Source organism: Aristolochia californica, unplaced genomic scaffold (genome assembly GCF_029961685.1).
Source record: "Aristolochia californica isolate CCGP_79_NKW_82.1479 unplaced genomic scaffold, dmAriCali1.0.hap1 SCAF_5, whole genome shotgun sequence".
NCBI classification, from domain to species: Eukaryota; Viridiplantae; Streptophyta; class Magnoliopsida; order Piperales; family Aristolochiaceae; genus Aristolochia; species Aristolochia californica.
This window is the reverse complement of record NW_027182214.1, coordinates 40,205,459-40,229,735: the sequence shown is the minus strand read 5'-3', so window position 1 is coordinate 40,229,735 and position 24,277 is coordinate 40,205,459. Positions and strand designations below refer to the sequence as shown.

Sequence of the window (24,277 nt, the reverse complement as noted above, 5' to 3'; positions counted from 1 at the left end):
CCTCATAACGGCACCCCCAAGTGCTAGAAGAAAACTATGGCAACCGAAATACAAGTGTGAAATCCCCAAACTACCCTTAATGAAACAACAATCAATCTGCATGCTGACTCTACGTAAGTCATTAATTAGAATCCACAACTTAACAAATGTGGCACCTCATAAGCTGTCAAAGCTTACATGTCACCTTTGACTGTACACATGTTCAGTTGATTGGTAAAAAATGGGTATTTGTGATATTAAATTTAAAAATTAGTTATTTGTGTTATTATTTTAAAAAATTGGGTAGTATATTAAAATCCCCTTACTAAAATGACAACCAGGAGAAGAGGTAATATTGCCACCCATATAATTGCCCCTTATTTGTTGTGAGAGAAGAAGAATGAGCTACATCAAATGCAAGACTAGTACTTTGATGTCCCATCAATGGTGAAACTTGCTCATACGTTCTCTGTGTTAGACGGTTGACAAACCATCACCACGTTGTGACCCGTTGGTGTTTGGCGTTTCCCCTTTCTGGGTGGTCGCCGGTTGTAACTAGCAACAATTACAACCTCTCACCTTCCCGATGGTTGGTGGTCTCCTTTGATTGAAAGGAGAACTATAAAAATGGGTCTGGTCTAGCAGAGGCAAGTCTAAACATTGCCATTGATGAACCTCTTTGATAGACGAGACACTCTGGTCATCGGAGACAATAGACGAAGCACTCTGTTCACCGAAAATTGACGCCATGTCAGGAGGTACGATTTTGAGTTCATGAATTTCATCTATGTTATTTAGAAGTTCATGATATGGTTAATCCTACAGTTGGTATCAGAGCGGCCCTCTCTGATATTGCTTCATTTATGTGGAGAGCGATGTTTTGTGCGTACGCTGCGGGCACTAGTGTTATGAAGCCAACTGACATCTCACCTCAGCACTGTGCGTCGGCCGATGGGAGGCCGACATCTGGCAGGGGGCTGACGTTGGAAGCCATCGAGCGCCCCCTCAGCGTGTGGCTGGAGGTTGAAGACGACCTCCAACGTGCATAAATAAAAAAAAAAGATTGAAAGTGTTGAAACCAGTGCGCTAAAAGGCTCGAACCTTTTAGGAAAGAAACCCCACAGATCTTATACAAGGACTGGCCCGGTCGATACAAACACAAATTCCAATACTCCCCCGCACGGGAAAACCCGTAGATAAATTCACCGAAAAAACCTGGGACAAACTCCTGGAAAAACCCAGGACAAATTCACCAGAAATACCTAGGACAAAATTCGGTGGGAGTGGGACTCGAACTCGGGACCAACTTGCTCTGATACCATATTGAAACCAGTGCGGTAAAAGGCTCGAACCTTTTAGGAAAGCAACCCCACGAATCTTATACAAGGACTGACCTGGTCGATACAAACACAAATTCCAACAGAAAGTTAGGTTAAGTTTCATTTAAATAACGAGTAAACTCGGATAGGTTGAGTCGACTCAGACCGATTGAGTAGGCTCGGACTAGTTGAGACGATTTGGACTGGTTTAAGCAACTCAGACATTTAGGGTCGACTCACCCTTTCCTATTCGCTGTGTCAACTCTCCAGAGAGAGGACCGAGCCGACTCGGTTCTCAAAATCATTTTTTTGCTCCAGCGGGGATTCGAACCCGCACGCTAGAAATAACAATGGCGCCAGTGACCATTTGGCCATCTGTCATTAAGTGTTATCGTTGGATACACATTTGATACATATTTAAAATTGTAGTATCTTTTTTTTATGCAATTTAAATTCATATGAATGAAATAATTGTGCATGCACATATAGTTGTATCTTGTGCATATTATGTTAATTTTTTAATTGTGAAAATTTTATTTAGGTTTTAAGCATAATTCATTTTATGCATATTTTCAGTTGACCTAAATATAAAGAATTAGTAATTGACCTTAATTTTAGTTAATTATTTTATGTCATATTTTTTGTATACATTTGAATAATTGAGTAATTGCTACAACATTCTTAATTATGCAAATGTTTAGTGACATTAAATTTAGTCACATAAAGTTAATAATATAGCAAAATTGTGATTAATCATGGAGATATAATTTTTTAACCCTATGGGGTAAATGTTATATTTAAGTGATTAATCGGGAAAGAAAAAAAACATTCTAGTTGCCTACAGGCCTAGAATATTCCTTTACAAACAAATTTGTGGGTCCTATCATAAAGAGACATAAATCGCATGTGTGTTATAATCTAAACCTACAAGAAAGATTATAATGACATGTTGGTTTATTTGTTTGGATCATTTACATGGGTAAATATTCAAAAAACTTAGCTTCATTACATATTAAGTAAGCTTGTTATCTATTTTTTTGTAGCTCTTCACACTTTGTCTTTCCCAAACTTTGATTCCTCTATTATTTCCCTAAATGGTGAATATTATAGAAGGTACACTAAAAGAGGACAATTGCTTGGTTACACAATGCCTGACTCATCGTCTCAAAATGGTGTGGCTAAAAGAAGAAACAAAACATTAATGGACATAGTGAGGAGTATGATTAGTAACTCCAATCTCCCATTGTCATTGTGGAGTGAAGCTCTCAAAACTGCAGTCTATGTACTCAATAGGGTTCCAACCAAGGTGGTTCATAAAACGTCATTTGAGTTATGGAAATGATGGAAAACTAGTTTAAGGCATGTACATGTTTGGGGTTGTCCAACTGAAGTTCGGATCTACAATCCACATGGGACAAAGTTAGACTCTAGAACAGTCAGTGGACATTTCATTGGCTATGCAGAAAAGTTTATGAGATACAAATTTTATTGTCCATCTTGTTCAACAAGAATTGTTGAATCTAAGAATGCACGGTTCTTTGAGAATGATGAGATTAGTGGGAGTAGCCAACCTTGAAACTTATTTTGAGGAGCATACAAGTTCTCAACTTACTCCTACAACTTTGCATAGATTGGTTGTAGTTTATGATAATCATCAAGATTCGATTATTCAAGTACAACCAATAGTTGAAGAACCATCACATCATAAGGATACTCTTGTAGATCTGGTTACTCAACATTCTCAACTTGAAAATGTTGAAGTACCATTAAGAAGATCTTCAAGAGTTAGAAAACCTACAATCTCTTCAGAATATGAAGTGTATTTTAAAGAGTCTAACATGAACATTTGTGCTGAAGATGATCCTATTACGTTTTCACAGGCCATGAGTGAACAAAAATCTACATTATGGAATGATGCCATGAAGGAAGAGTTGGATTAGATGGCTAAAAACCAACTCTAGGATCTTGTTAAATTGCCTAAAGGGGGGAAGACCCATGGCTGTACATGGGTTTTCAAAACCAAAATAAACTCTTTGGGCAATATTGAAAGATATAAAGCAAGACTTGTAGCCAAAGGATTTACTCAACAAGAAGGAATTGATTATCATGATACCTTCTCTCCTGTTTCAAAGAAGGATTCATTTCGGATAATCATGGCATTAGTAGCTCATTTTGATATGGATTTTCATCAAATGGATGTGAAAACGGTTTTCCTCAATGAAGACCTAAAAGAAGAGGTTTACATGAAACAACGTGACGATTTCATTTCAGAAGGGAATGATTACTTGGTTTGTAGATTTAAGAAATCTATATATGGACTAAAACAAGCCTCCCGCCAGTGGTATTTAAAATTTAATGATTTTATTTCTTCCTTTGGTTTTAAGAGAATATCATGGATCAATGTATATACCATAAGGTCAGTGGGAGCAAAATAATTTTCTTAGTCCTATATGTAGATGACATTCTACTTGCTTCAAATGATTTAAGATTACTTCATGAGGTCAAACAATTTCTCTAGATGAAATTTGATAAGAAAGATATGGGTGAAGCTTCTTATGTCATAGTCATAAGGATTGATAGAGACAGATCCCAAGGAACATTAGGATTGTCTCAAGAAACTTATATCAACAAAATTCTAGAGAGATATCGTATGAATAATTGCTCATCTGGTGTTGCACCTATTGTGAAAGGTGAAAAATTGAGTTTGGAACAAAGTCCATGACATAATTTCGAGAGGGAACAAATGAAAAATATTCCATATGCTTCCATATTTTGGTGTTAATGTATACTCGGGTTTGCACAAGACCTCACATAGCATATGCAGTGGGAATGTTGGGCATATATCAAAATAATCCCGGTTTGGACAATTGGAAAACCGCAAAGAAAGTCATGCGATACCTTTAGGAGACTAAAGAATACAAGTTTATGTATAGTTGATCTGATCATTTGGAAGTGATTGGTATTAAGATTTTGACTTTACTGGCTTCCTTCATTCGAGAAAGTCAACATTAGGATATGTCTTCTTATTAGATGGAGGAGCCATTTCTTGGAGAAGTGCAAAACAATCTTTGATTGCTACTTCTACCATAGAAGCATAGTTTGGAGCATGTTTTGAAGCGTCATCACAGGCTATATGGTTGAAGAGTTTTATTTCAGGCCTTGAAATTGTTGATACAATTTCTAAGCCATTAAAAATTTATTGCGACAATTTCGCATCAGTGTTTTTGGCCAAGAACAATAAGAGCGAAAATCATAGTAAGCATATTGACATAAAGTTTTTAGCTATTTGAGAATATGTCAAAGCAAACAAAGTGGGTCTACCACCCGTTGCTTATAAGGGACATGTTGAACATATGAGACTCAGTTCTATTAAGTAATTTATGTAATTGAGATTCCTTTTATGTTTGTATCGCAATTTGTCAATTAAAAACCTTTATTAAGTTTATTTGTGTCTTCTCTTATTTGGTTGTATACATAAAATATAGAGAATGGAATATAAGGTGATCCTGAATGAGCATTATGAAAGTTCATTCATAAATAAATGTGCCACATAAGGTTCTCGTTCAAAGGAGACAGTTGCATTGTAATACGTGAAAGCTAATACTTGCACTAAGGACTTACTGCTACGATTCAAGTAATTTAATCTTCTTTGTTTGAGTATAAAAATATTATATCTATGGGAAACATTCTTGAAGATTTATCAATAATCAATGATACATAATAAGTATGCACATGGGTCAAGTGGGAGAATGTTAGACGGTTGACGAACCGTCACCTCATTGTGACCTGTTGGCGTTTGGTGTTTCCCCTTCCTAGGTGGTCGTCGGTTGTAATTAGCAATAGTTATAACCTCTCACCTTCCCGACGGTTGATGGTCTCCTTTGATGGAAATGAGAACTATAAGAATGGGTCTGGTCTAGCAGAAGCAAGCCTGAACGTTGCCATTAACGTGCTTGCGATAGACGAGAGACTCTGGTTGCCGAAGGCGATAGACGAGGTACTCTGTTTGCCAAAAATTAACGCATGTCAAGAGGTACGAGTTTGAGTTCATGAATTTCATCTATGTTATTTAGAAGTTCATGATATGGTTAATCCTACAAATTATCCATCGTTCTCAAACCTCCATCATTTACTCTGCAATTTAAATCATTTTTCAGATCAATAAGCACATCGTTGTCTGAGAATGAACTAGTAGAGTTGCTTTGCAGCTCAGAGCTTTCCGATGTTTGCTCCTTCTTTGATCGAGCAACACCATTGGTAATCTTATCATTCCTAAACCCAGATGCCAAATTCAAACTCAGTTCTTCAGTTCCTTTTGGGGGTGGGGGGGTTAGTCAACTTGAAGTCCGAGATGCAACACCATTGGTAATCTTATCATTCCTAAACCCAGATGCCAAATTCAAACTCAGTTCTTCAGTTCCTTTTGGGGGTGGGGGGGGGGGGGGGGGGGTTAGTCAACTTGAAGTCCTAGATGAAGATCAACCGCATGATGCCCTTCATCAGTTGAAGTCATTAGTGGAGCGCAGATGTCATTTCATCTGGATGTTGGGGATGAATCGGTCCTTCATCTCCACGTTTTAAAATTCTTCATCTCGTTGAAGACCATTTTTTATCTTCTTCGAGATGAAGGATGCGCGCGGCTTGGTTCCCCCCCCCCCCCCCTCGCTTGCGCTTCCTCATTTCCCTTTTTTCCTCCCTCTCTCCCACACCCCTTCTTTCATCTCCCTGCGCTCCTGACGTCGCTGCTCCCTCTCTTCGTCACCGGAGAAGCAGGAGATTTCGTCGGTGCTGTAGGCAAAATTTCAGCAAGGGGTCTCTGTTCCGGGGGGCTGAGAAACAGCGACTCACACGTTTCCAAGAGCCCTCTGTCTCAGAAACTCTCCAGGCAGCGAAGCCCCAATGGGCTGCGATTCACCACCGAAAAAGCAGGCGACTCCGTCGGTGCCGTGAGAAGGGCAGGAGACAACCGTCGCCCGCCTTCGTCGGTGTCGTGAGAAAAGGATCCACTTTCGCAATCGACGACCGCAATGTTCGGGAACTGCAAAAGGAAGAAGACGAGTTCCGATTAAATTTTCCTAAGTCAGGAAAATTTAATCAGCGTCAGCGCAGTAAGTTGAGTCTCACGCCGGACCGGGTGGACCGAATCGAGTCAACCCAGGCCAATAAACTTCATATTTAATTACTTCATATTAAACTTCATACTTAAGTCTCTGGTAAATAAAATATAATAAAAGTATGCATTTGATTAATTAATTACTTTAATTTTGTGAAAATATATTATTAATTAATACCATGTAAAAAATCTATCTTATGTTATTAATATAATACTTTTTTATTCATTAATCATATTTATTTTTATTTACTCTATTATATTAGTGATTTAATAGTGGTAATTAAAATATTACTAACTCAAACACTTGGTTTAATTAACTCATTTTTATAATTAATAAAATCAATGGTTTTAAATTTCGAAAATGAAGATGAAGATGAACTTGTCTACACTAACACCCTATTTTGAATATTTCGAACATGAATTGTCCACACTAACACCTATTTAAAAAATGAAGATCATGTAGATGCATGATATGAAGATGAAGATCAATTCGAGTTTGGCAGATTGCTCCCATGAGTTGCATCAATAGTAGTCTATTTATATCCGTCTATTGATTCCAATTGCTCAACAGATTCCTGCTCAGTACTATCTTTTACATTTTGAAGGATTCTATTCAGCTGAATTTTACAGAAATAAACTCCTATCAAGAACTCTTCCAGATTTACCTTCCAAACCACTCAAGAAACTGCCCAACATCTTAATTTCCTCATAAAAACTCCTAACTTTATTCTGGCCATTTAAAACGCCTTATATACATGACTAGAGATTCCAACTGAAAACCCAAGAACGAAAACAACAACTGTCCCTGGAAAAACTGCCATTGACGAGTACCTGACTCTAGAAATCGCCAGCGAAGCAACAAATCCCAGAATAAACATGAAAACCTGCTTTAGGTCATCGATGAAACGAGAAACCAGGTAGCTTGAACAACTCAAAGAAAGTGTTAGAACCCGAACAGGACATGAGATTCTCCCATCCTCCATAGTTCGAGGCGGAAGAAGCACGTATAGAGAAAAGTTTCAGCTGCTTGAGATCAAAGATGCATCGTTTTTGAAGAAAACGAGAAGATGAGTTTCTCCGGATAGAAGTTCTCACGTGAAGGAGAGGAATTTACTTTCGCTTGTTTTTTATAAGAACGAGTGAAAGTGAATTCTCTAGGTAATGCACTTTTTACCATTACATTCCCTGTGCACTAACAACTCTCAGACAAGTTAGATTTTCAATTAATGACATAATTTTTTATATATTTCTGTATTTATCATAGTTTATATTTAATTTAATATTCTAATTTAACTTTTTTTTTAGTAGAACAATTCGAGTGTGGCTTAGGGGTGGCAATCGATAGAGCCAAACTTGAACCTATGCAGGTTTAATTTGACTTGACTTTGAAGACTTCGTACTCGAACTCCGCATCGAGCCTTAAATTGAACTTTAACTTAGCTCAAAAATTTTAAATGAGTTCAAGCTCGAGATTGAGTCAAGTTTGAGCACAACATATAGTTAGAACTATGCAATAAAAAATTACAAAAAAAAATAAAAAAAATTTGGCGATGAATTTAGTACAATGAAGAGTCCAAGACAACTTAGTAGATTTAATTAATGAGCAAACTTTTCCTTCAATAGCGTATATTTTATTGGCAAGCAACAACACCAGATGTTGAGGAACCCGAAAAGGTTAAACGATTGATTGTCTTTGAGGTAACTTAGAGCAATCCTTAACCAACTAAATATGGAATTAACGAGAATAATTAGGATAAAAATAGTTTTGTAAGAAAATATATGTTAATGAGTCGGTTTACAAACTCGCAAACCGAGTTTGAAAAATTCGAGCTCAATTTGTTATACTTAACAAGCTTTATTTTAAGTTTGAGTTTGAGTCAAACTTGAGTGATAACTGAGTTGAGTTGAGCACTAAGTGGCTTGCGAATCAGTTTGGCTCAAGGCTACTCCTACGTGCAAAGGCTAAGGGTCAAATTTGGATTTTCACTCTGTATTCCAATTAATAACCAAAACTAATTCTTATCCGAATCCTAACCATTGCTCTAGTTGCTACTTAGAATAAGAGGCAGAGAGCTTCTTAGATGCTTCTCACTCTGTGGGTTCGGTCGACTTTTGCGCGCTTCGCACGTTACAGCCTCTCGTCATTGAGTGGCCTGGAAGAGGAGGAAAGGCGGAAGTGAGAATCGGGATGTAATTGGAGGCTGGTATGGCCGAGAAAACGGGGTTTTAGGGAACCAACGGTGAAGATAAGGAAGCAGTCGTCTCCTCTTTCATCCCAGGCGTCTCCTTTTTCCACTCTTCTCCACCCTCCGATCTTTCCCCCCTCTTTCTCTCTCAACCAACCCCCTCTCCCCTCCTCGAAAAAAAAAAAAAAAAAAAAAAAAACTTACAAACAAATCTTGCTTCACCGCCTTCGCGCGCCAAATTCAAGATTCACAGGTATCGCTTCCTCCTCTCCTCTTCTTCTGCTTTCTTCCGATTTTTTTCCCGGTTCATGGCGACTCCAAATCTAGGGTTAGGGTTTCCGTACTCACCAGATAGGGTTTCGGAGTTAGGGTTTCGTTGCCGATGGCGGAGGTTCCAGCCAGCCCGGGTGGTGGAAGCCACGAGAGCGGGGAGCAGAGTCCTCGAGGCTCCTTATCCAATGTGAGGGAGCAAGATCGTTACCTTCCTATTGCCAACATTAGCCGAATCATGAAGAAAGCGCTCCCGGCTAATGGCAAGATCGCCAAAGACGCCAAAGAGACTGTCCAGGAGTGCGTGTCTGAGTTCATCAGCTTTATTACAAGCGAGTAAGTCAAATATATGAAAAGTTGTTTTATATTGTTTTCTTCTTTCGTTGTAATTTCTTGAAGAGGCCATTTTAAAAAAAAAAAATTAAATCTCTCGCTATGTTTTCTTCATTTGCAGGGCGAGTGAGAAGTGCCAGAGGGAGAAGCGTAAGACGATTAACGGTGACGATTTGCTGTGGGCAATGGCGACGTTGGGTTTCGAGGATTATGTTGAACCGCTTAGGATTTACTTGAACAAGTTCAGAGAGGTTTGTCAGATCCATCTATAATCAACACTAGAGTTTATGTTCTTTCAGGAAATGTTGGACTGACATTGGTTTTTTCACTCAATTTCGGGTTGCGATTCAATATTTCGGTAAACTCAGATGGAGGTAAATGAATGCTTTCTTTTGTGTTGTTCATTCCATTTTTACATATTTATTATCATATGTCACTTCAAATTCCGTCATTTTACCTTGCCTTTTCTGTACAAAAATCTTCACAGGGTGACAGTAAAGGGCCCGGCAAAGTTGGGGATGGGTCCACTAAAAGAGATGGAATTCTAACGGGTTCTGAAAATCAGGTAAAGCCTAGCTTTCGCTGACTTGTGCATTTTTGCATCTGCTTTTTCCTGGAAGAATTTGCGTGTATTTTACTACCTTGTATGCCACTGATAAATTATGCAGACTGGCTATCAGGGCTCTTTTACCCAAGGCATGAACTATACACAGCCACAGGTACAATTTGTTCATTTAGCTGTCTTCATCTCGTTGATTTTTTCCTTATTCACTCATTGCTTCAAACGCTGTGCTTTAGTTATTTCACATTTTGTACACTGCTCGGAGCAGATTTCATCTGTTATGATTTGGTCTCTGTTCATATGTTCTTGTACTTTACTGAAGTCTCCAGCATCTGTTATGATTTGGTCTCTGTTCATATGTTCTTGTACTTTACTGAAGTCTCCAGCATCTGTTATGATTTGGTCTCTGTTCATATGTTCTTGTACTTTACTGAAGTCTCCAGAATCTGTTATGATTTGGTCTCTGTTCATATGTTCTTGCACTTTACTGAAGTCTCCAGCATCTGTTATGATTTGGTCTCTGTTCATATGTTCTTGTACTTTACTGAAGTCTCCAGTTGACTAAAATTCTGGAGGAATATGGCAAACTTTGTTTGCTATGACTTTATGTTTTTCATTATATGTGATTAATACCCTTGGATCTAAGACTCTAGATTTTTTGTATTAATCTATAATTTTACTTTCTAGAGGGGCCTTTCCCTGACAGTAATTTTTAATTTTTTTCTAAAAATAATGTTAGCACCGGTTCAGCTACTGGCACTTTTACTGTTAAACCGCTTAAACTGAACCTGGTCACCTCATTGGGTCAATGGCTGGGGCTAGTTTTGATAACATTGCTTTTAACTGGTTCATTATTTCGAATTTTCTTGAGAAAGTCAATTCTCTTACAACTTTCATGTGCACTAACAGGCCCTTAGGAAGAGTTTATTTTCTAGTTTTAATTGGAAGAGATGAACAATTGTAGATCTAGTTTTTTCACAGGTTTTGTTTGATATGATTAACATGAAATTGGGTGCCTATAGGTTGTTGGGATGGAGGTTTTTGAGAGGTGCAGAAGAGTTTCGGTATCAGCTGACAATATTTTTATAATGATAGAAATCATTTAATATAATAAAAAATGGCTATTCACACTTCATACTCTTTTGGACATGTTATTCCTCAATCACTAAGCTTTCTGTTATGAAAATTTATTAGCGACCTTGTTGATATGCTTTTTTGTTTTGTGGTCCTTTTGATTTTAGGTTCGATAGACCCTCACTTTCTGGCGTTTCTGTGGAAGATCAATTGCATTATTATTATTATTATTATTATTATTATTATTATTATTATTATTATTATTATTATTATTATTATTATTATTATTATTATTATTGTTGTTGTTGTTGTTGTTGTTATTTGTACTTGCAAGAGGGTATTTGTCAACTAAATGGCCAAAAAAGCAATCTTATATTCTTTCTAGCCCTTTTTCAGATGATCGAAGCCATTTGCATTAATTAAATATTCAGCATAAAACCTTTGTGTGTATTTAACATGCTGATTAGAATGATTGTTCCTCTTTCTATCATTTATTTGCTAACAACTCAATGGACACTGTGAGGCATACTTATCTTCCAGTACACTTATTTTGTTCTTGTTTGTGATTTCTTTTGTCATTTTATTTTCTTTCTACTATTATATCAAAAGGTTCGTTTTGAATGACCTATAAAACATTATCAGAGAGTTGTTTCAAATTAACTAATCTTGCTTGCTTTACAGTTGTAAATTGTTTTGCTGGGAATTTTTTGAAACCTGGCTGTAGGTTTTCCCAGATGCGTTGATATAGAAGCAGGCATAAATTAGGAATGCTGAATAAGGTGACAGAGCCGTGGTTAATGTAGCATGTAATGTTACAAGGAAAAACCAATCAAGGGTAGAGAAAGTTCAACGTGGTGATTAGAGACATTGGCCATTATCGTAGCATATTCTTGAGTAGTTTTCCGAAAAGAAAACACGTAAAAGCTGATGATTTTGACTCATGTCATTGCAGACACAGGCCCAACATGTTATGGTGCCTATGCATGGAGCGGAGTAAATAGAGGCACACCTGAGGGTCCCTTGTGCTTGACTGGGCGTCCTTGCTTTTCTCATCGGTTGGAGCGCAATATCGAACTCGTTGTCCTCTCGAGGTCTGTGTGATGAAGCGTTTGTCTCTGTTCATAAACTCATCTCAAAGAGCGTGAATGGATCACATATAAATCGAATTTGGCTTTTAAATTTCGGTGTGTACGCCCACTTAGGGGTGTGATTTACTCTGTGAAGTGATATTTGGACCGCTGAATGTTGCTAACTTCTATTCATATATAAAAGTCATCTTTTTGTTTTTGTTTGAGCTGGTATACAGCTGCCTTTTTAGTTTTTTCTATGCAGTACTCGATTGTTACAAGCACCCAGGGATTGCAAATCTCTCTATCATTAACATGCCCGCAAGGGGTTGTTGCTTCGTCCAGAAGACATCCACAGTGGGTGCTTTGTAAGGTCAAATTCTTCATGACTTGACAAGGGAAAAAGCACTGCCAGCGCTTACTACATCGTCGTTTTTCACGACTAAAGAAACGACACGGTTTTCGTCACTATGACCTGAGGAAGAAATTTCCAGAGTTTTAACACAAAACCAAATTCCTCTACTCGAATTCCTTTCTCTCAAAAGTTACCTGTCTGATTCATCGCGGTCAGGTCAGGTGTGAACTTAAAAGAGTTTTATCTGAATTGAGGAAGAAATTTCCGAGTTTTATCACAAAACCAAATTCCTCTACTTGGATTCCATTCTCTCAAAAGTTACCTGTCTGATTCATCGCGGTCAGGTCAGGTGTGAACTTAAAAGAGTTTTATCTGAATTGTTACCTTCGTCGAGTATTCAAATCTTTCTGTTATTGGGAGTGGGCTTTGCGTCGTGTCATGTGTGAACTGTGAAGAAAAAATAATTGAAAAAAACCAAAAGAGTGCGGTGCAGGTGTAGTTATCGGGGGAAGAATCTCCGGAGACTGGCGTCGTTGGAAGTCTTCGAACGAACATCTGGGGACGAGAGTAGAACCAGAAGGAAGAAATCAGTTAAGAGGGGCCCACGAGACTGGGGGACTGACACAGTCCTTCCCACTTCGTCAGACCGTAACACAAAGCAAATTTCTTTCAAAAGAATCATATCATATCGCCATTTTGCTGCTTATCCCACTTTATCTAAAGCGGACATTCACAGAAAGAGACTCTCTTTCTCTTTTCCCCTATTCTCGTTTTTCTCTCTGCTTTGCAAAATGGCGTCGCTTCTCTTCCTTTTCCTTCCTTATTTTTTTCTGAACGCCAGAGCTCAAATTCCCGGTAAGCTTCTCCTCATGAGTTTCACTCTCTTTCTGTGTAGTTTACTTTTTTCTGGGGCTTTTTTGTGTTCTTCACAATGACATATTGAGTTTTTGAAGAGGGTGTCTTTTTAGTTTTAAGCGGAAGACATCAAGGAACCCAAAATTTTTATACTCCAGCTTGCATCGAACCTGCTTAACCAAACGAAGAGAAGTAAACTAGTTCTGAACGAGGAAGAACAGCAACATTTCTACAAGTTTTAACTAAGCGACGAACTTTTGAGTGGCTTTAGTTATTATTTGTGTATACAAGATTTCGAATCGACGTGGAACGTCCACCTACCTCCGTTTTTAGTGAGAGAGTATTTAGTCGGCAGAATTTGCTTCACTAAGTATCTCTGTCATCAGTTTTGGTTTTGATCTTCATTTAAAGGGTAAATTCATACTCTTCGAAGGTCAGGTTTTTAGTCTCCCGACTCATCAAACTAGATGTCTTGGCGTCTAATTGTAGATAACGATGGATTTACGACTTCAAATAACTATCTTTTCGCTACCACAATTCACAGGGAACACCAACCGCACAAACCTTAATATACCTAGCAAACTTGGTGTTGCACAGATAGTAAATAAAGCACAACATGATAGTATTTCATGACCATCAATCTCTCCAGTAAATATGTACACCTTTATAAACAAACCAAATTTTTTAACCCTTTTTAGAAAATCAAAGTTGCAGGCTCTTCTGAATCTCTGATGCATACACATAGAGGCACTACAGTTGTCATAATATTAACATGGGTGGACTACCACAGTTTTCATACCAACTAGTTTTTGCTGAATTGATTTTTTCTTTGTTCAAAGTTTTATTGTTGTCTTTTCATTTTTAGAACATAATCAACCAGTATTTGGTTTATATCATATGCGCTTCCAAAAGAAGAGAGATTTCTTCTTCCTTCATGCTTATTTAGTTGAATATCAATGACCTATTTTTCGCAATTTACTACTTCACTGTTGTGTACAATTTGAGTATGCTTGAGGTCACCATATTCTGATAAACAGAATTTCTTAATTTTGTGGGAGCAGGTTTTGTGAGCATTGATTGTGGTGGCACTGGGAATTATACGGATGAAATTGGACTTGAGTGGGTTTCAGACGACCAATTCATTTTTGGTCAAACAGCTAACATATCTGTCACTGGTGAGACCCGAAGACAATATACAACTCTTAGGTACTTCCCCCCTGATGATAACAGGAAGTACTGTTATAACTTGAATGTGAAATCAAGGACACGGTACCTCATAAGAGCAACCTTCTTGTATGGGAATTTTGACAGTAGTAATGTTTTTCCGAAATTTGATCTCTCCCTGGGGTCCACACATTGGTGGACAGTGGTCATATCTGATGCTAATACCTTGGAGACTCGAGAGCTTATCATTTTGCCAATGTCTTCAACAATTAGTGTCTGTCTATCTAATGCGACCACAGGACAGCCATTTATTTCCACTCTTGAGCTTCGCCAGTTCAATGATTCAATGTATTTAACAGATGATGAAACTGAATTTTATCTTAGTGTCTCAGCAAGGATTAACTTTGGCGCATGGAGTCCAGAACCTGTCAGGTATTCTCAAATCCATAATATTTTGCATTTTGGGTTGGATTCTCAACTATCCTGACATAACTGAGCTTGTCAAAACTTTGATGTCAGTTGCCTCTGAGCATTCCCTAAGACATGTACAACCTAAATCTCCACAGGAATGTTTTCCTAAGAAGTGTAAAAGACTTTTAGATTTTAGTACCCTTGGCCCTAATCTGGCCTTTGAAAAATAAAAAGCTTCAGCATTCTTCACCATGCTGTGAGTATATTCATCCATTTGAGCGTTCCATTGAGAAATAAAAACATGTGTTCATGGTGACATAAACCGAAAATGACGGGCTGAAAATAGCAAGATACTTTTCACTTTTGCTTTGCTGACTTTAATTTCTGCTTCTTGTACCATTCATGGAACAAAAACAGAAGTTGAAAATGTCAGTTTCCTAATTACTGAAATTTATATCTTTAATGGTAATTTTGTTGGCTTTAGTTGTCCAAAATTTGATTAGCACTACCAATATCTTTCCTACTAACAGGATATGTCTATCTGATCAGGTATCCTGATGATCCATTTGATCGAATATGGCAATCAGACACTCTGAAGAAAGCAAACTACTTAGTTGATGTTGCCCGTGGAACAATTAATGTCTCAACCACAATGCCAATTGATGCTAACAGATATGAAAGACCACCACAGAAAGTAATGCAGACAGCCGTGGTCGGTGCAGGTGGCAATTTAAATTACCGATTGAACCTGGATGGTTTCCCAGGGAATGGTTGGGCGGTCTGCTACTTTGCTGAGATTGAAGATTTGGATCCAAATGAGATCAGAAAATTCAGGCTACGCCTGCCACAGCACCCTGAACTAAATAAAGCTGATGTTAATATTGAAGAAAATGCTCAAGGAAGATATCGATTATACGAGCCAGGCTTCCCCAATTTAACTCTCCCTTTTGTCTTGTCATTCTCATTTGTAAACACATCTGACTCATCCCGTGGACCCCTGTTGAATGCTATGGAGATAAGCAAATACTTGCCGATAAATTTGGGATCTGTGGATTGTAATAGCCTGAATTCTTACTGTCTGGTTTTTAATTGTGTGATCCAAAGTATGTTTTGGTAAGTCTCTGATGGGAGTTTTTTTTTTTTTTTGAAGTACAGCTGCTACAATGACAAGCTTGATTTCACAATACTCAAATGCTGATTGGGCTCAAGAAGGTGGAGATCCCTGCCTGCCAATTCCGTGGACATGGGTGCAATGCAACTTGGACCCACAGCCGAAGATTATCAAAATGTCCGTAAGATGGCAACTTGGATCCATTGCTTTTGTTTGACCTGTTTGACCCTCCAAATTTCTAGGTCAGTTTTATGAAGATTGTCAGAACTGACTTGGCACTTTTAATCTTCTTGTATCTCTGCAGTGTCCTGTCAAGGAAGAATTTGACTGGGAATATACCTATAGAGCTAACCAAGTTGACAGGCTTAGTGGAGCTGTGAGTACTGTGGTTGTTAATTTTGCACACCTTGGATCCTTTCTATTTCTTCTCTAACTGTATAATTTTCTGTTCAGCTGGCTTGATGGGAACTCATTGGTGGGTCCAATTCCTGATTTTAGTGGGGCTATATATTTGGAGAGCATGTAAATGTCTTTGGCTTTTCAGTTTATGGTTTTCTTATGATTATAAACATTTAAAAGTGTTCAAATAATGACATTGGTTTTTACTGTAGTCATCTTGAAAACAATCGCTTGACTGGAGCTGTACCATCATCCTTGTTGAACCTCCAAAATTTAAGTCAGTTGTAAGAATAAGTAACTTTATACTAGATGAATTCAAGATTTTATTTATTTTGAGCTTTTCAGTTATCTTACCTTCTTAGTGGATCCCTGACTTAGATCTGGTAAACTCTGTGCTAACAATATTACTTGTCAATCTATCTTTGTTTCAGGTACGTGCAGAACAATTTATTATCGGGACCAGTACCCTGTTCCCTTCTAACAAGGGGTGTAGATTTTAGGTGGGTATTGGCTTCTTTGCAGTTAATCCATTTTGACTCATATGTTTCCTCCTAGAATAAGGATGGAAAAAAAAATGAAACTCTCTGCTTTATATTTCTAAGGATACAGCTGTTTTGGCAGCACTCACAACCAAGTTGTGTCTGATTAGTCTTTACAAATGGGTAGAATCATGGAATACCCTATGCTGTATAACTGTCACTGTTTTCAATGTGTAATTGGCCTCTTAGGGGAAACCTTTCAAATGATACTGTTAGCCCCAGTATTCTCAATCAATTTTTTTCCCAGATCTCCCGTGAACATACCAATGATTAAAATGGAAATGGCTTATGGATTATTTCACTATGTTGCAAAGCATACTTTTCCCAGAAACAAAAAACTGAAAGATGTATATTGACTAAAAGATTCACAAATTTTGACCAAGGACATTCCTGCTGCCTGCATTTCAGTGAAATATCACTCATGTATCAATATAACTATTTTGTCAGTCCAAACTATATCAGTTTGTAAATGACTGAACCAAGTTTATTTTGTTATGCAGCTATTCTGGAAATTTAAGACTCCATTGCAGCAAGGGTCTTTCTAAGAACAAAAAGATCATTATTGGTGCAGTAGTTGGAGCATCTGCTTTGGTTTTGGTTGCCCTTACATGTTGTTTATGCATATGTCATAATAAGAAGAGATATTTTGAGGAAGGTATATCTTGACTGGCTTTATGCTAATCTGTGCATTTATTTTCTATGGTAAAAAACCTCTCCACATTAAATATTCATCTTGTTGTTGTAATGCAACAGAGAATCTTACTGATGTTCTACCTGCCCAAAAGCTTACCTCTTCCTTGAGTGATGCTGGTGCTGAAGCTGCCCACTGCTTTCGTTTGGTGGAGCTTGAAAATGCAACGGAAAGATTTGGGAAGCAAATTGGTTCTGGGGGATTTGGTGTTGTGTACTATGGGAGGCTAAAAGATGGACATGAAATTGCAGTCAAGGTACTCTCAACGGATTCTTTCCAGGGAAAGAGAGAATTTTCCAACGAGGTATTTGTTCATATCACATTATACCTTCATTCTAATTCTTATTCCTTCTGTGTTTTCTGAGTGGAATTCCTGCACTGTTAATGCAACCCAAGTTTTACCGAAAAAATTGTGTCATTCAGGTTGCTCTTCTTTCAAGAATACACCACAGAAATCTTGTCCAATTTCTCGGGTATTGTCAAGAGGAAGGAGCAAACGTCCTTGTTTATGAGTTCATGCACAATGGGACTCTGAAGGAACACCTTTATGGTAGGTGCAGTTAGGTTCTTTTATATTCTATGCATTTGTGATGCTGTGTCATCCCTATTCAATATTGCCAGGAAGCTCAACTCGGGGGAGAACCATCAGTTGGATCAAGCGCCTTGAGATTGCTGAAGATGCTGCTAAAGGTTAATACAAACATTTGATGAGAATTGAACCCAATACCTCATATTAGAAAACTTTTGTAGCCATTGAGTCAAAGGCCCAATCCACTACGTTTTTTATGTTGTTAATATAACAGGAATCAATTGCAAACTGATTTTTCAAAACTCTTTTCAGGTGTGGAGTACCTTCACAATGGGTGTGTTCCAGCTGTCATTCATAGGGATATAAAAAGTAGTAATATACTTCTTGACAAGCACATGAGGGCAAAAGTCTCAGATTTTGGTCTCTCAAAGGTTGCTGTGGAGGGATCTAGTCATGTATCTAGTGTGGTTCGAGGAACTGTTGGTTATTTAGATCCAGAGTAAGTTAATATAGCATATATAAGCTGAGTTCAAAATAAGGCATCTGCATGAAATGGATGTGTTTACTTGTTTACTCGTATACAATGAATTCATGATCTGAGCTCGTTGCATTTTGTCTTTCTTGCGATAGGTATTATGTCACACAACAGTTAACAGACAAGAGTGATGTATATAGCTTTGGTGTCATTCTGCTTGAGCTAATTTCTGGTAGACAGGCAATATCTAATGAATGCTTTGGTGCAAACTTCCGGAACATTGTCCAATGGGTAAAACTCTTTTCTTTGTTTTACTGGATTGGTGATACTAGTCTTCCTTTTCTCTCCATGGGATCCCTGCATAGGCAGGCTGTGCCATCCCTGGGGCCATATGGTGGGTGCCTCAGAAATAATCTTCAGCTAAAAAAAATGTGAAAACAGAGGGTTCCATGTTTTTAAGTTGGTGCACAGCCAAATTTACTTCCCTTTGTATTATCTTGTGTTTGCATGACCTCTGCAGGCAAAGTCGCACATTGAAAGTGGAAACATCCATGGAATAATCGATCCGTCTCTGCGGAACAACTTTGATATTCAGTCAGTCTGGAAAATTGCTGAGAAGGCGATGATGTGTGTTCAACCCAGTGGGAGGCAGAGGCCATCCATATCAGACGTGCTCAAGGAGATCCAGGAAGCAGTTTCTATTGAGAGGGGATCACAATTAGGGCTAGATGGGAACTCAGACACATTATCTAGGAGTTCTCTACATTCTCCCACAGATGGCAATTCTCAGGACTTCGCAGCGTGTGAGCCATGTACTTCCTTTGATGATCATGTGGCAGTACCCACTGCACGATAATGTCCCAAACGGGAAGTTTTATTAGGTGGCCTGGATGGGATCGTACTCACTGTGGTTGAGAGCCCTGGCAGGAAACCAACGCCTATTGTTTTTGTGAAGAAAAGGAGACATTTTATGGCTTTGAAATGGGAATAAAATTATTACAGATTGAAGGTTGAAGACGATACATATTTGCCTCGACCCATTACACTTGAAAAATCGACTCATGGCCTTTCAAAGTCAACTTGATTAATTCTCGCAACCTTGATGTAAGTTCGTAGATCCCTTCATTTAGTTGTAAAATTCTCACAATCGAGCTCGATGAGTTGCAGTTTTGGTATTTATGCGTCGGTTGCTGCAAATTAGGCCCTTGGTACTCTTGGAGGTGGTCGTCTTCAAACAACTGGAATAATTGAACTTGGTGGAGCTTCTGATTAGGTGGCCTTTATAAAATCGGCACTGGTTTTGAAACCACAGATTCAGTCGATAAGTGGATTGCAGCTTTTACCTCGGAAAGGTCATAACCTATTGTTTTCAGAAGAAACAAGACTGGTTTTTGTTCCTAGTGGTAGACAAGAGAATTGGGAGAGGATGAACCAGGACACATGGATTTCTCTTCATTAATTAACCTTGGCGCTGGTTAAATTTGAAGAAATCAGGAGCTAGCAAAAGTGCAGAGTCGCTTCTATAGTTCAGAGAAGAAAATAATTTTCACTAATGTCTTTCATCGATTAAGTATGAAGGTATTTATAGTTTTACAAAAAGCACCATAGCATGACGGGATGAAGTTTACAATTCATATTTAACTTCAGTTACGTGAGGTAGCTGGATACAGAGTACAATTTGAGTTTAACTTATCTTTTATCTCTATCATGCCCCCATAAGATGGAGCTTCGATAGTAGAGTCCAATCTTGGTCTTCGAGAAGAGGAAACGTATTCACGGAAGCGGTTTGGTAAGAGCATCAGCCAACTGATCAGTAGAGGAGACATGAGTAACTCAAAGAATACTACTCTGAACTTGTTCGCGAATAAAGTAGTAATCCAAAACAACATGTTTCATGTGAGAGTAAAATACTGGATTGGAGCACAAATTTATAACACCGACATTTTCACAATAAAACATCGGTTATTGTGGAAGAAAAAAACAAAGTTTAGTGAGAAGATAACAGATCCAACATATCTCAGTTACAGTGGTTGCAACAAAGCAATATTTCGCCTCAATAAAGGACTGACCCACAATCTTTTGCTTCTTAAAATTCCAAGATATAAGATTACAAACTTAGGTAAACAAGATATACACCGGTGGAAATGAAATCATCATTGTTTCTGGCCCAGTCAGCACCAGAGGATGCATGGAGAGATAAAGAGGATTGTTGATATAGGACAATACCATGATCTAGAGTCCCACAAAGATAGTGCAACAATCGCTTGACAAATCCCAGTGGTCAGTATAAGGGCAATTCCCAGTAATCAATAGTAGGGCAATACATAAACAGAGACAACTTATTTACCGCATAGGTAAGGTCAGGGTGCGTAAGAGATAAGTATAGGTGATTACCAACAATAGTTTGATATTCAGATGGATCAGAGTGTCGTGCTAGAATGCTAGAATAAAGTATGAGTGTAGATGTTGTGACAAAATGCGTAGTTACAGGCTTTGTATTTGTCGTGCCTATGCGAGCAAGTAAATCCAAAATATACTGGCGTTGAGACAAAAGTAATCCTTGAGAATAAAGAACAACTTTAATCCTGAGAAAGTAAGTCAAGGAGCCAAGATCCTTGAGTGAAAATCGTTGAGCAAGAAGGCTAATAAATGTTGTCATAACTTGATCATTGTCTCTTATAATAATGATGTCATCCACATAGAATAAAATATACATCATAGTAATACTTGTGTGTGAGATAAATAGAGAGTTGGTGAAGCTAGAGGTGATAAGAAACTAACGCAACTGATGATACCAAACACGTGGAGCTTGTTTGAGACCGTAAATAGCCTTGCGAAGTTGGCAAACATAGTGGGGATGATCACGATCAATGAAGCCTAGTGGGTGTGCCATAAAGACATCATCAAACAAGGTACCTTGGAGAAACGCATTATTTATATCAAGTTGTTGAAGTAATCAGCCATGATATATGGCAAGGATAAGAACAATGTGAATAGTAGTAGACTTGACAACAGGACTAAAGGTGTCATGATAATCAATCCTAGGCCACTGGCCACTAATGAAACCCCTTGGCAACTAAGCGAGCCTTGCACCTGTCAATAGATCTATCATATAGATATTTAATAAGAAAAATCTATTTGCAACCAACCAGATTTTTTAAGGGATCCAACGGAACAAGTTCCCATGTTCCATTCCAAACAAAAGCATCATACTCATCAGACATAACCTGTCGCTACTTGGGATTGGTCAGGGCTTGAACCATGGTTGTTGGTTCAGGGTTGGCAAATGGAGTGAGTTGAGCTATGAGGTTTAATTCGTTGATGGGTTTGTAAATGTTGTATTTGGATATTGTTACAATAACACAAGAAGAAGAAGAAGAGAGGTTGGAAGCAGGTAGGGAAGCGATGTGTGGGTGAGTTGATGAGGGAGGTGGTGGAGTGGGATTAGGTGTGAGGTCTTGAACAGATCTTGTAGAGGGGGCAGAGGTCAAAGTTGTGGTTGATGTGCCAATAACCAAAAGTAAGGACATAAAAGAACAAAGGACGAGCAAGGTGAGGCTGAAGTGTAGTTAAGGGGAAGATAGACTCAAGAAATTTAACATGATGTGACATACAATGACGAGATGTGGTGGGTTCAAGACATAAATAGGCACTTTGAGTGGTAGAGTACCCAAATAAAAACACAAGGAAATGAATGAGTGAGTTTGTGGGAGGAGTATGACTTGAGCCATGGATAACAAACACAACCAAAACTTCGAAATTTAGAGTAGTTAGGAGGAGTGCCAAAAAATTTGGCATATGGAAAAATTAGATTAAGCTTTGGAGCAGGTAGAAGATTGATGAGATAGACAACAGTGGAGAATACATATGACCAGTAAGATGGAGATACGAATGCATGAAAGAAAAAAAAAAGACAGACCTGTTTCAACAATATGATGATATTGTCGTTCGGAATACCTATTGTGTTCAAGGGTATGTTGAGGTGATGTAACATGAAAAATGTCATTGGTAGCCAAAAAGGAGGACATTGCTTTGTATTGTCCCCATTATCAGAATAGAGTGTTTTAATCCGTTTACCGACAAGTTCTCAATAAGAGATCTAAACCGGATAAAGATATCAAACACATGGAATTTTCTTTTGAGAGGGTAAAACCAGATATACTTTGTAAAGTGATTGACAAAAATAACATAGTATTTGAAATCATCAATAGAAGAAATAGGAGTGGTCTATACATCCGAGAAAATAATATCAAGAGGGGAAGAAGAAATAAGAGAGGAGTGGAAGAATGGTAATTTGTGACTCTTATTGCATTGACAAGAATTCTAATTGAAATTAAAATTTATAGGATGCGATAAATCTAATTGAAAAGTAGAAACAATGTGTTGTAGAATTGGAGACGACATATGACCTAAACGATGATGTCACACAGACGAAGTGATCTTAACATTAGAAAAGACTATAATGATGAAGATAGAGCTAAGCATGATAGCCACTCGTGCACACCATTCTTATTTCTACCCTGCAAAAGTGTTACCCCAATGTGAAGATCCTTTACAAGAAAAGAAACATGTAAAAATTCAATGTAAGTATGATTAGATTGACAAAACTGAGATATATAAAAATATGATTCTTTTGCATAATAGGAATACATAATATTATATAAGGAAAATGTGTGGGAGGTGTAGAGAGAGATTCGAAACTGGTATGAATAATAGGGAGACACGTGCAATCACCAATCACAATGTCGTTAGTACCATCATGAGTGTGAACAGAGATATTACTCAAGTCAGTGGTAACATGGTGCGATGCTCCACTATACAGAAGCCAAGGAGAACCAATAGGAGAGTTATTGGTTGTAAGATGTGTTCATGATTGCCATGGTGTCGAAGGGCGAGGTTGCCAGTGAGGAGGTTAGCATTGAGCCTGGGGTGTAGGCAAGAGTGTTTGCATCTGATGAAAGACTGAACATTGTGGAATGGTGTGTCCTTTTTCACGACACCACTGGTAACAACCGAGGTAGGGTCAAGACTGAGATCGACCATCAAGAATGACAGTGTTAGTGAGAGATGAGGTAGTAGCTATCGGTGGGCAGTATGAGAACGCCCCAGGTTGTCATTGATTACGATTACCCGACGTACCGAAATTGGAATGAGAATTGGCGGGATTTGCATAAGCTGGAAGTGGAGAAGAGTTAACTTTATGGACACATAGTGAGAGTTCCTTGTGATGAGTTTTCATAAAAATCATCAAAAGAAATTAGCATGTCACGACCATTGATAATATCAACAAGTGGTTTGTAATCATCGTCGAGTCCATCCAAAATTTTCTTAGTGAGATCCTTTTCATCCATAGGTTTTTCTAGGCCCGCAAGTTCATCATCATGTGTTTTAATAAACTGCATACATTCAAAAATTGTTTGAGATCCCCTAGTGGCATGCTTGAATTATTCTTTGATCTGCTTGATGTGATCACACGAAGGCTGAACTTAAGTACGAGCCAAAGTATTCTAGGCTTCATGAGAGATCATTGATTGAGTGATAAGAGGAATGAGAGACGGCATGAGAGAGCCAACAAGAGCACAAAAAATCAATTTGTCCTAACATAGCCATGTATGGTATTTGGGATTGGGAGCGATGAGATTATCGACGATCTTTGTGGCTAAGGGCACAAGATGAAAGCCATCAACAAACTTGTAGAGATCATAACCAATAAGAATGGCTTCAATCTGAAACTTCCAGTAAAGAAAATTGGTGGATGTGAGTTTGACAGAATTGTGGATGTTGATCATCGTAAGAAGTATTGAAACTTAGGATTCCATGATGTATAATCATTGTAGAAGAGGAT

At 38.1% G+C, this 24,277-nt stretch overlaps 2 protein-coding genes across 2 annotated transcripts; both read left to right on the top strand.

Moving 5' to 3' along the window:
• The first annotated feature begins 8,555 nt into the window (after positions 1–8,555).
• On the top strand, positions 8,556–12,123 carry LOC137966673 (nuclear transcription factor Y subunit B-like). Its single transcript, XM_068813362.1, has 6 exons — positions 8,556–8,850; positions 8,967–9,203; positions 9,322–9,574; positions 9,688–9,765; positions 9,869–9,919; positions 11,789–12,123. The coding sequence occupies exons 2-3, from the start codon at positions 8,980–8,982 to the stop codon at positions 9,470–9,472; spliced, it is 375 nt and encodes a 124-aa protein (XP_068669463.1). The 5' UTR covers positions 8,556–8,850; positions 8,967–8,979; the 3' UTR covers positions 9,473–9,574; positions 9,688–9,765; positions 9,869–9,919; positions 11,789–12,123.
• A 610-nt stretch (positions 12,124–12,733) lies between these two features.
• On the top strand, positions 12,734–19,986 carry LOC137966672 (probable LRR receptor-like serine/threonine-protein kinase At1g67720). Its single transcript, XM_068813361.1, has 15 exons — positions 12,734–13,113; positions 14,175–14,709; positions 15,238–15,743; positions 15,844–15,976; positions 16,104–16,175; positions 16,253–16,321; positions 16,411–16,482; positions 16,630–16,698; positions 17,238–17,392; positions 17,491–17,732; positions 17,852–17,978; positions 18,050–18,118; positions 18,270–18,456; positions 18,588–18,723; positions 18,953–19,986. The coding sequence occupies exons 1-15, from the start codon at positions 13,050–13,052 to the stop codon at positions 19,286–19,288; spliced, it is 2,772 nt and encodes a 923-aa protein (XP_068669462.1). The 5' UTR covers positions 12,734–13,049; the 3' UTR covers positions 19,289–19,986.
• The last annotated feature ends 4,291 nt before the right edge of the window (positions 19,987–24,277 follow it).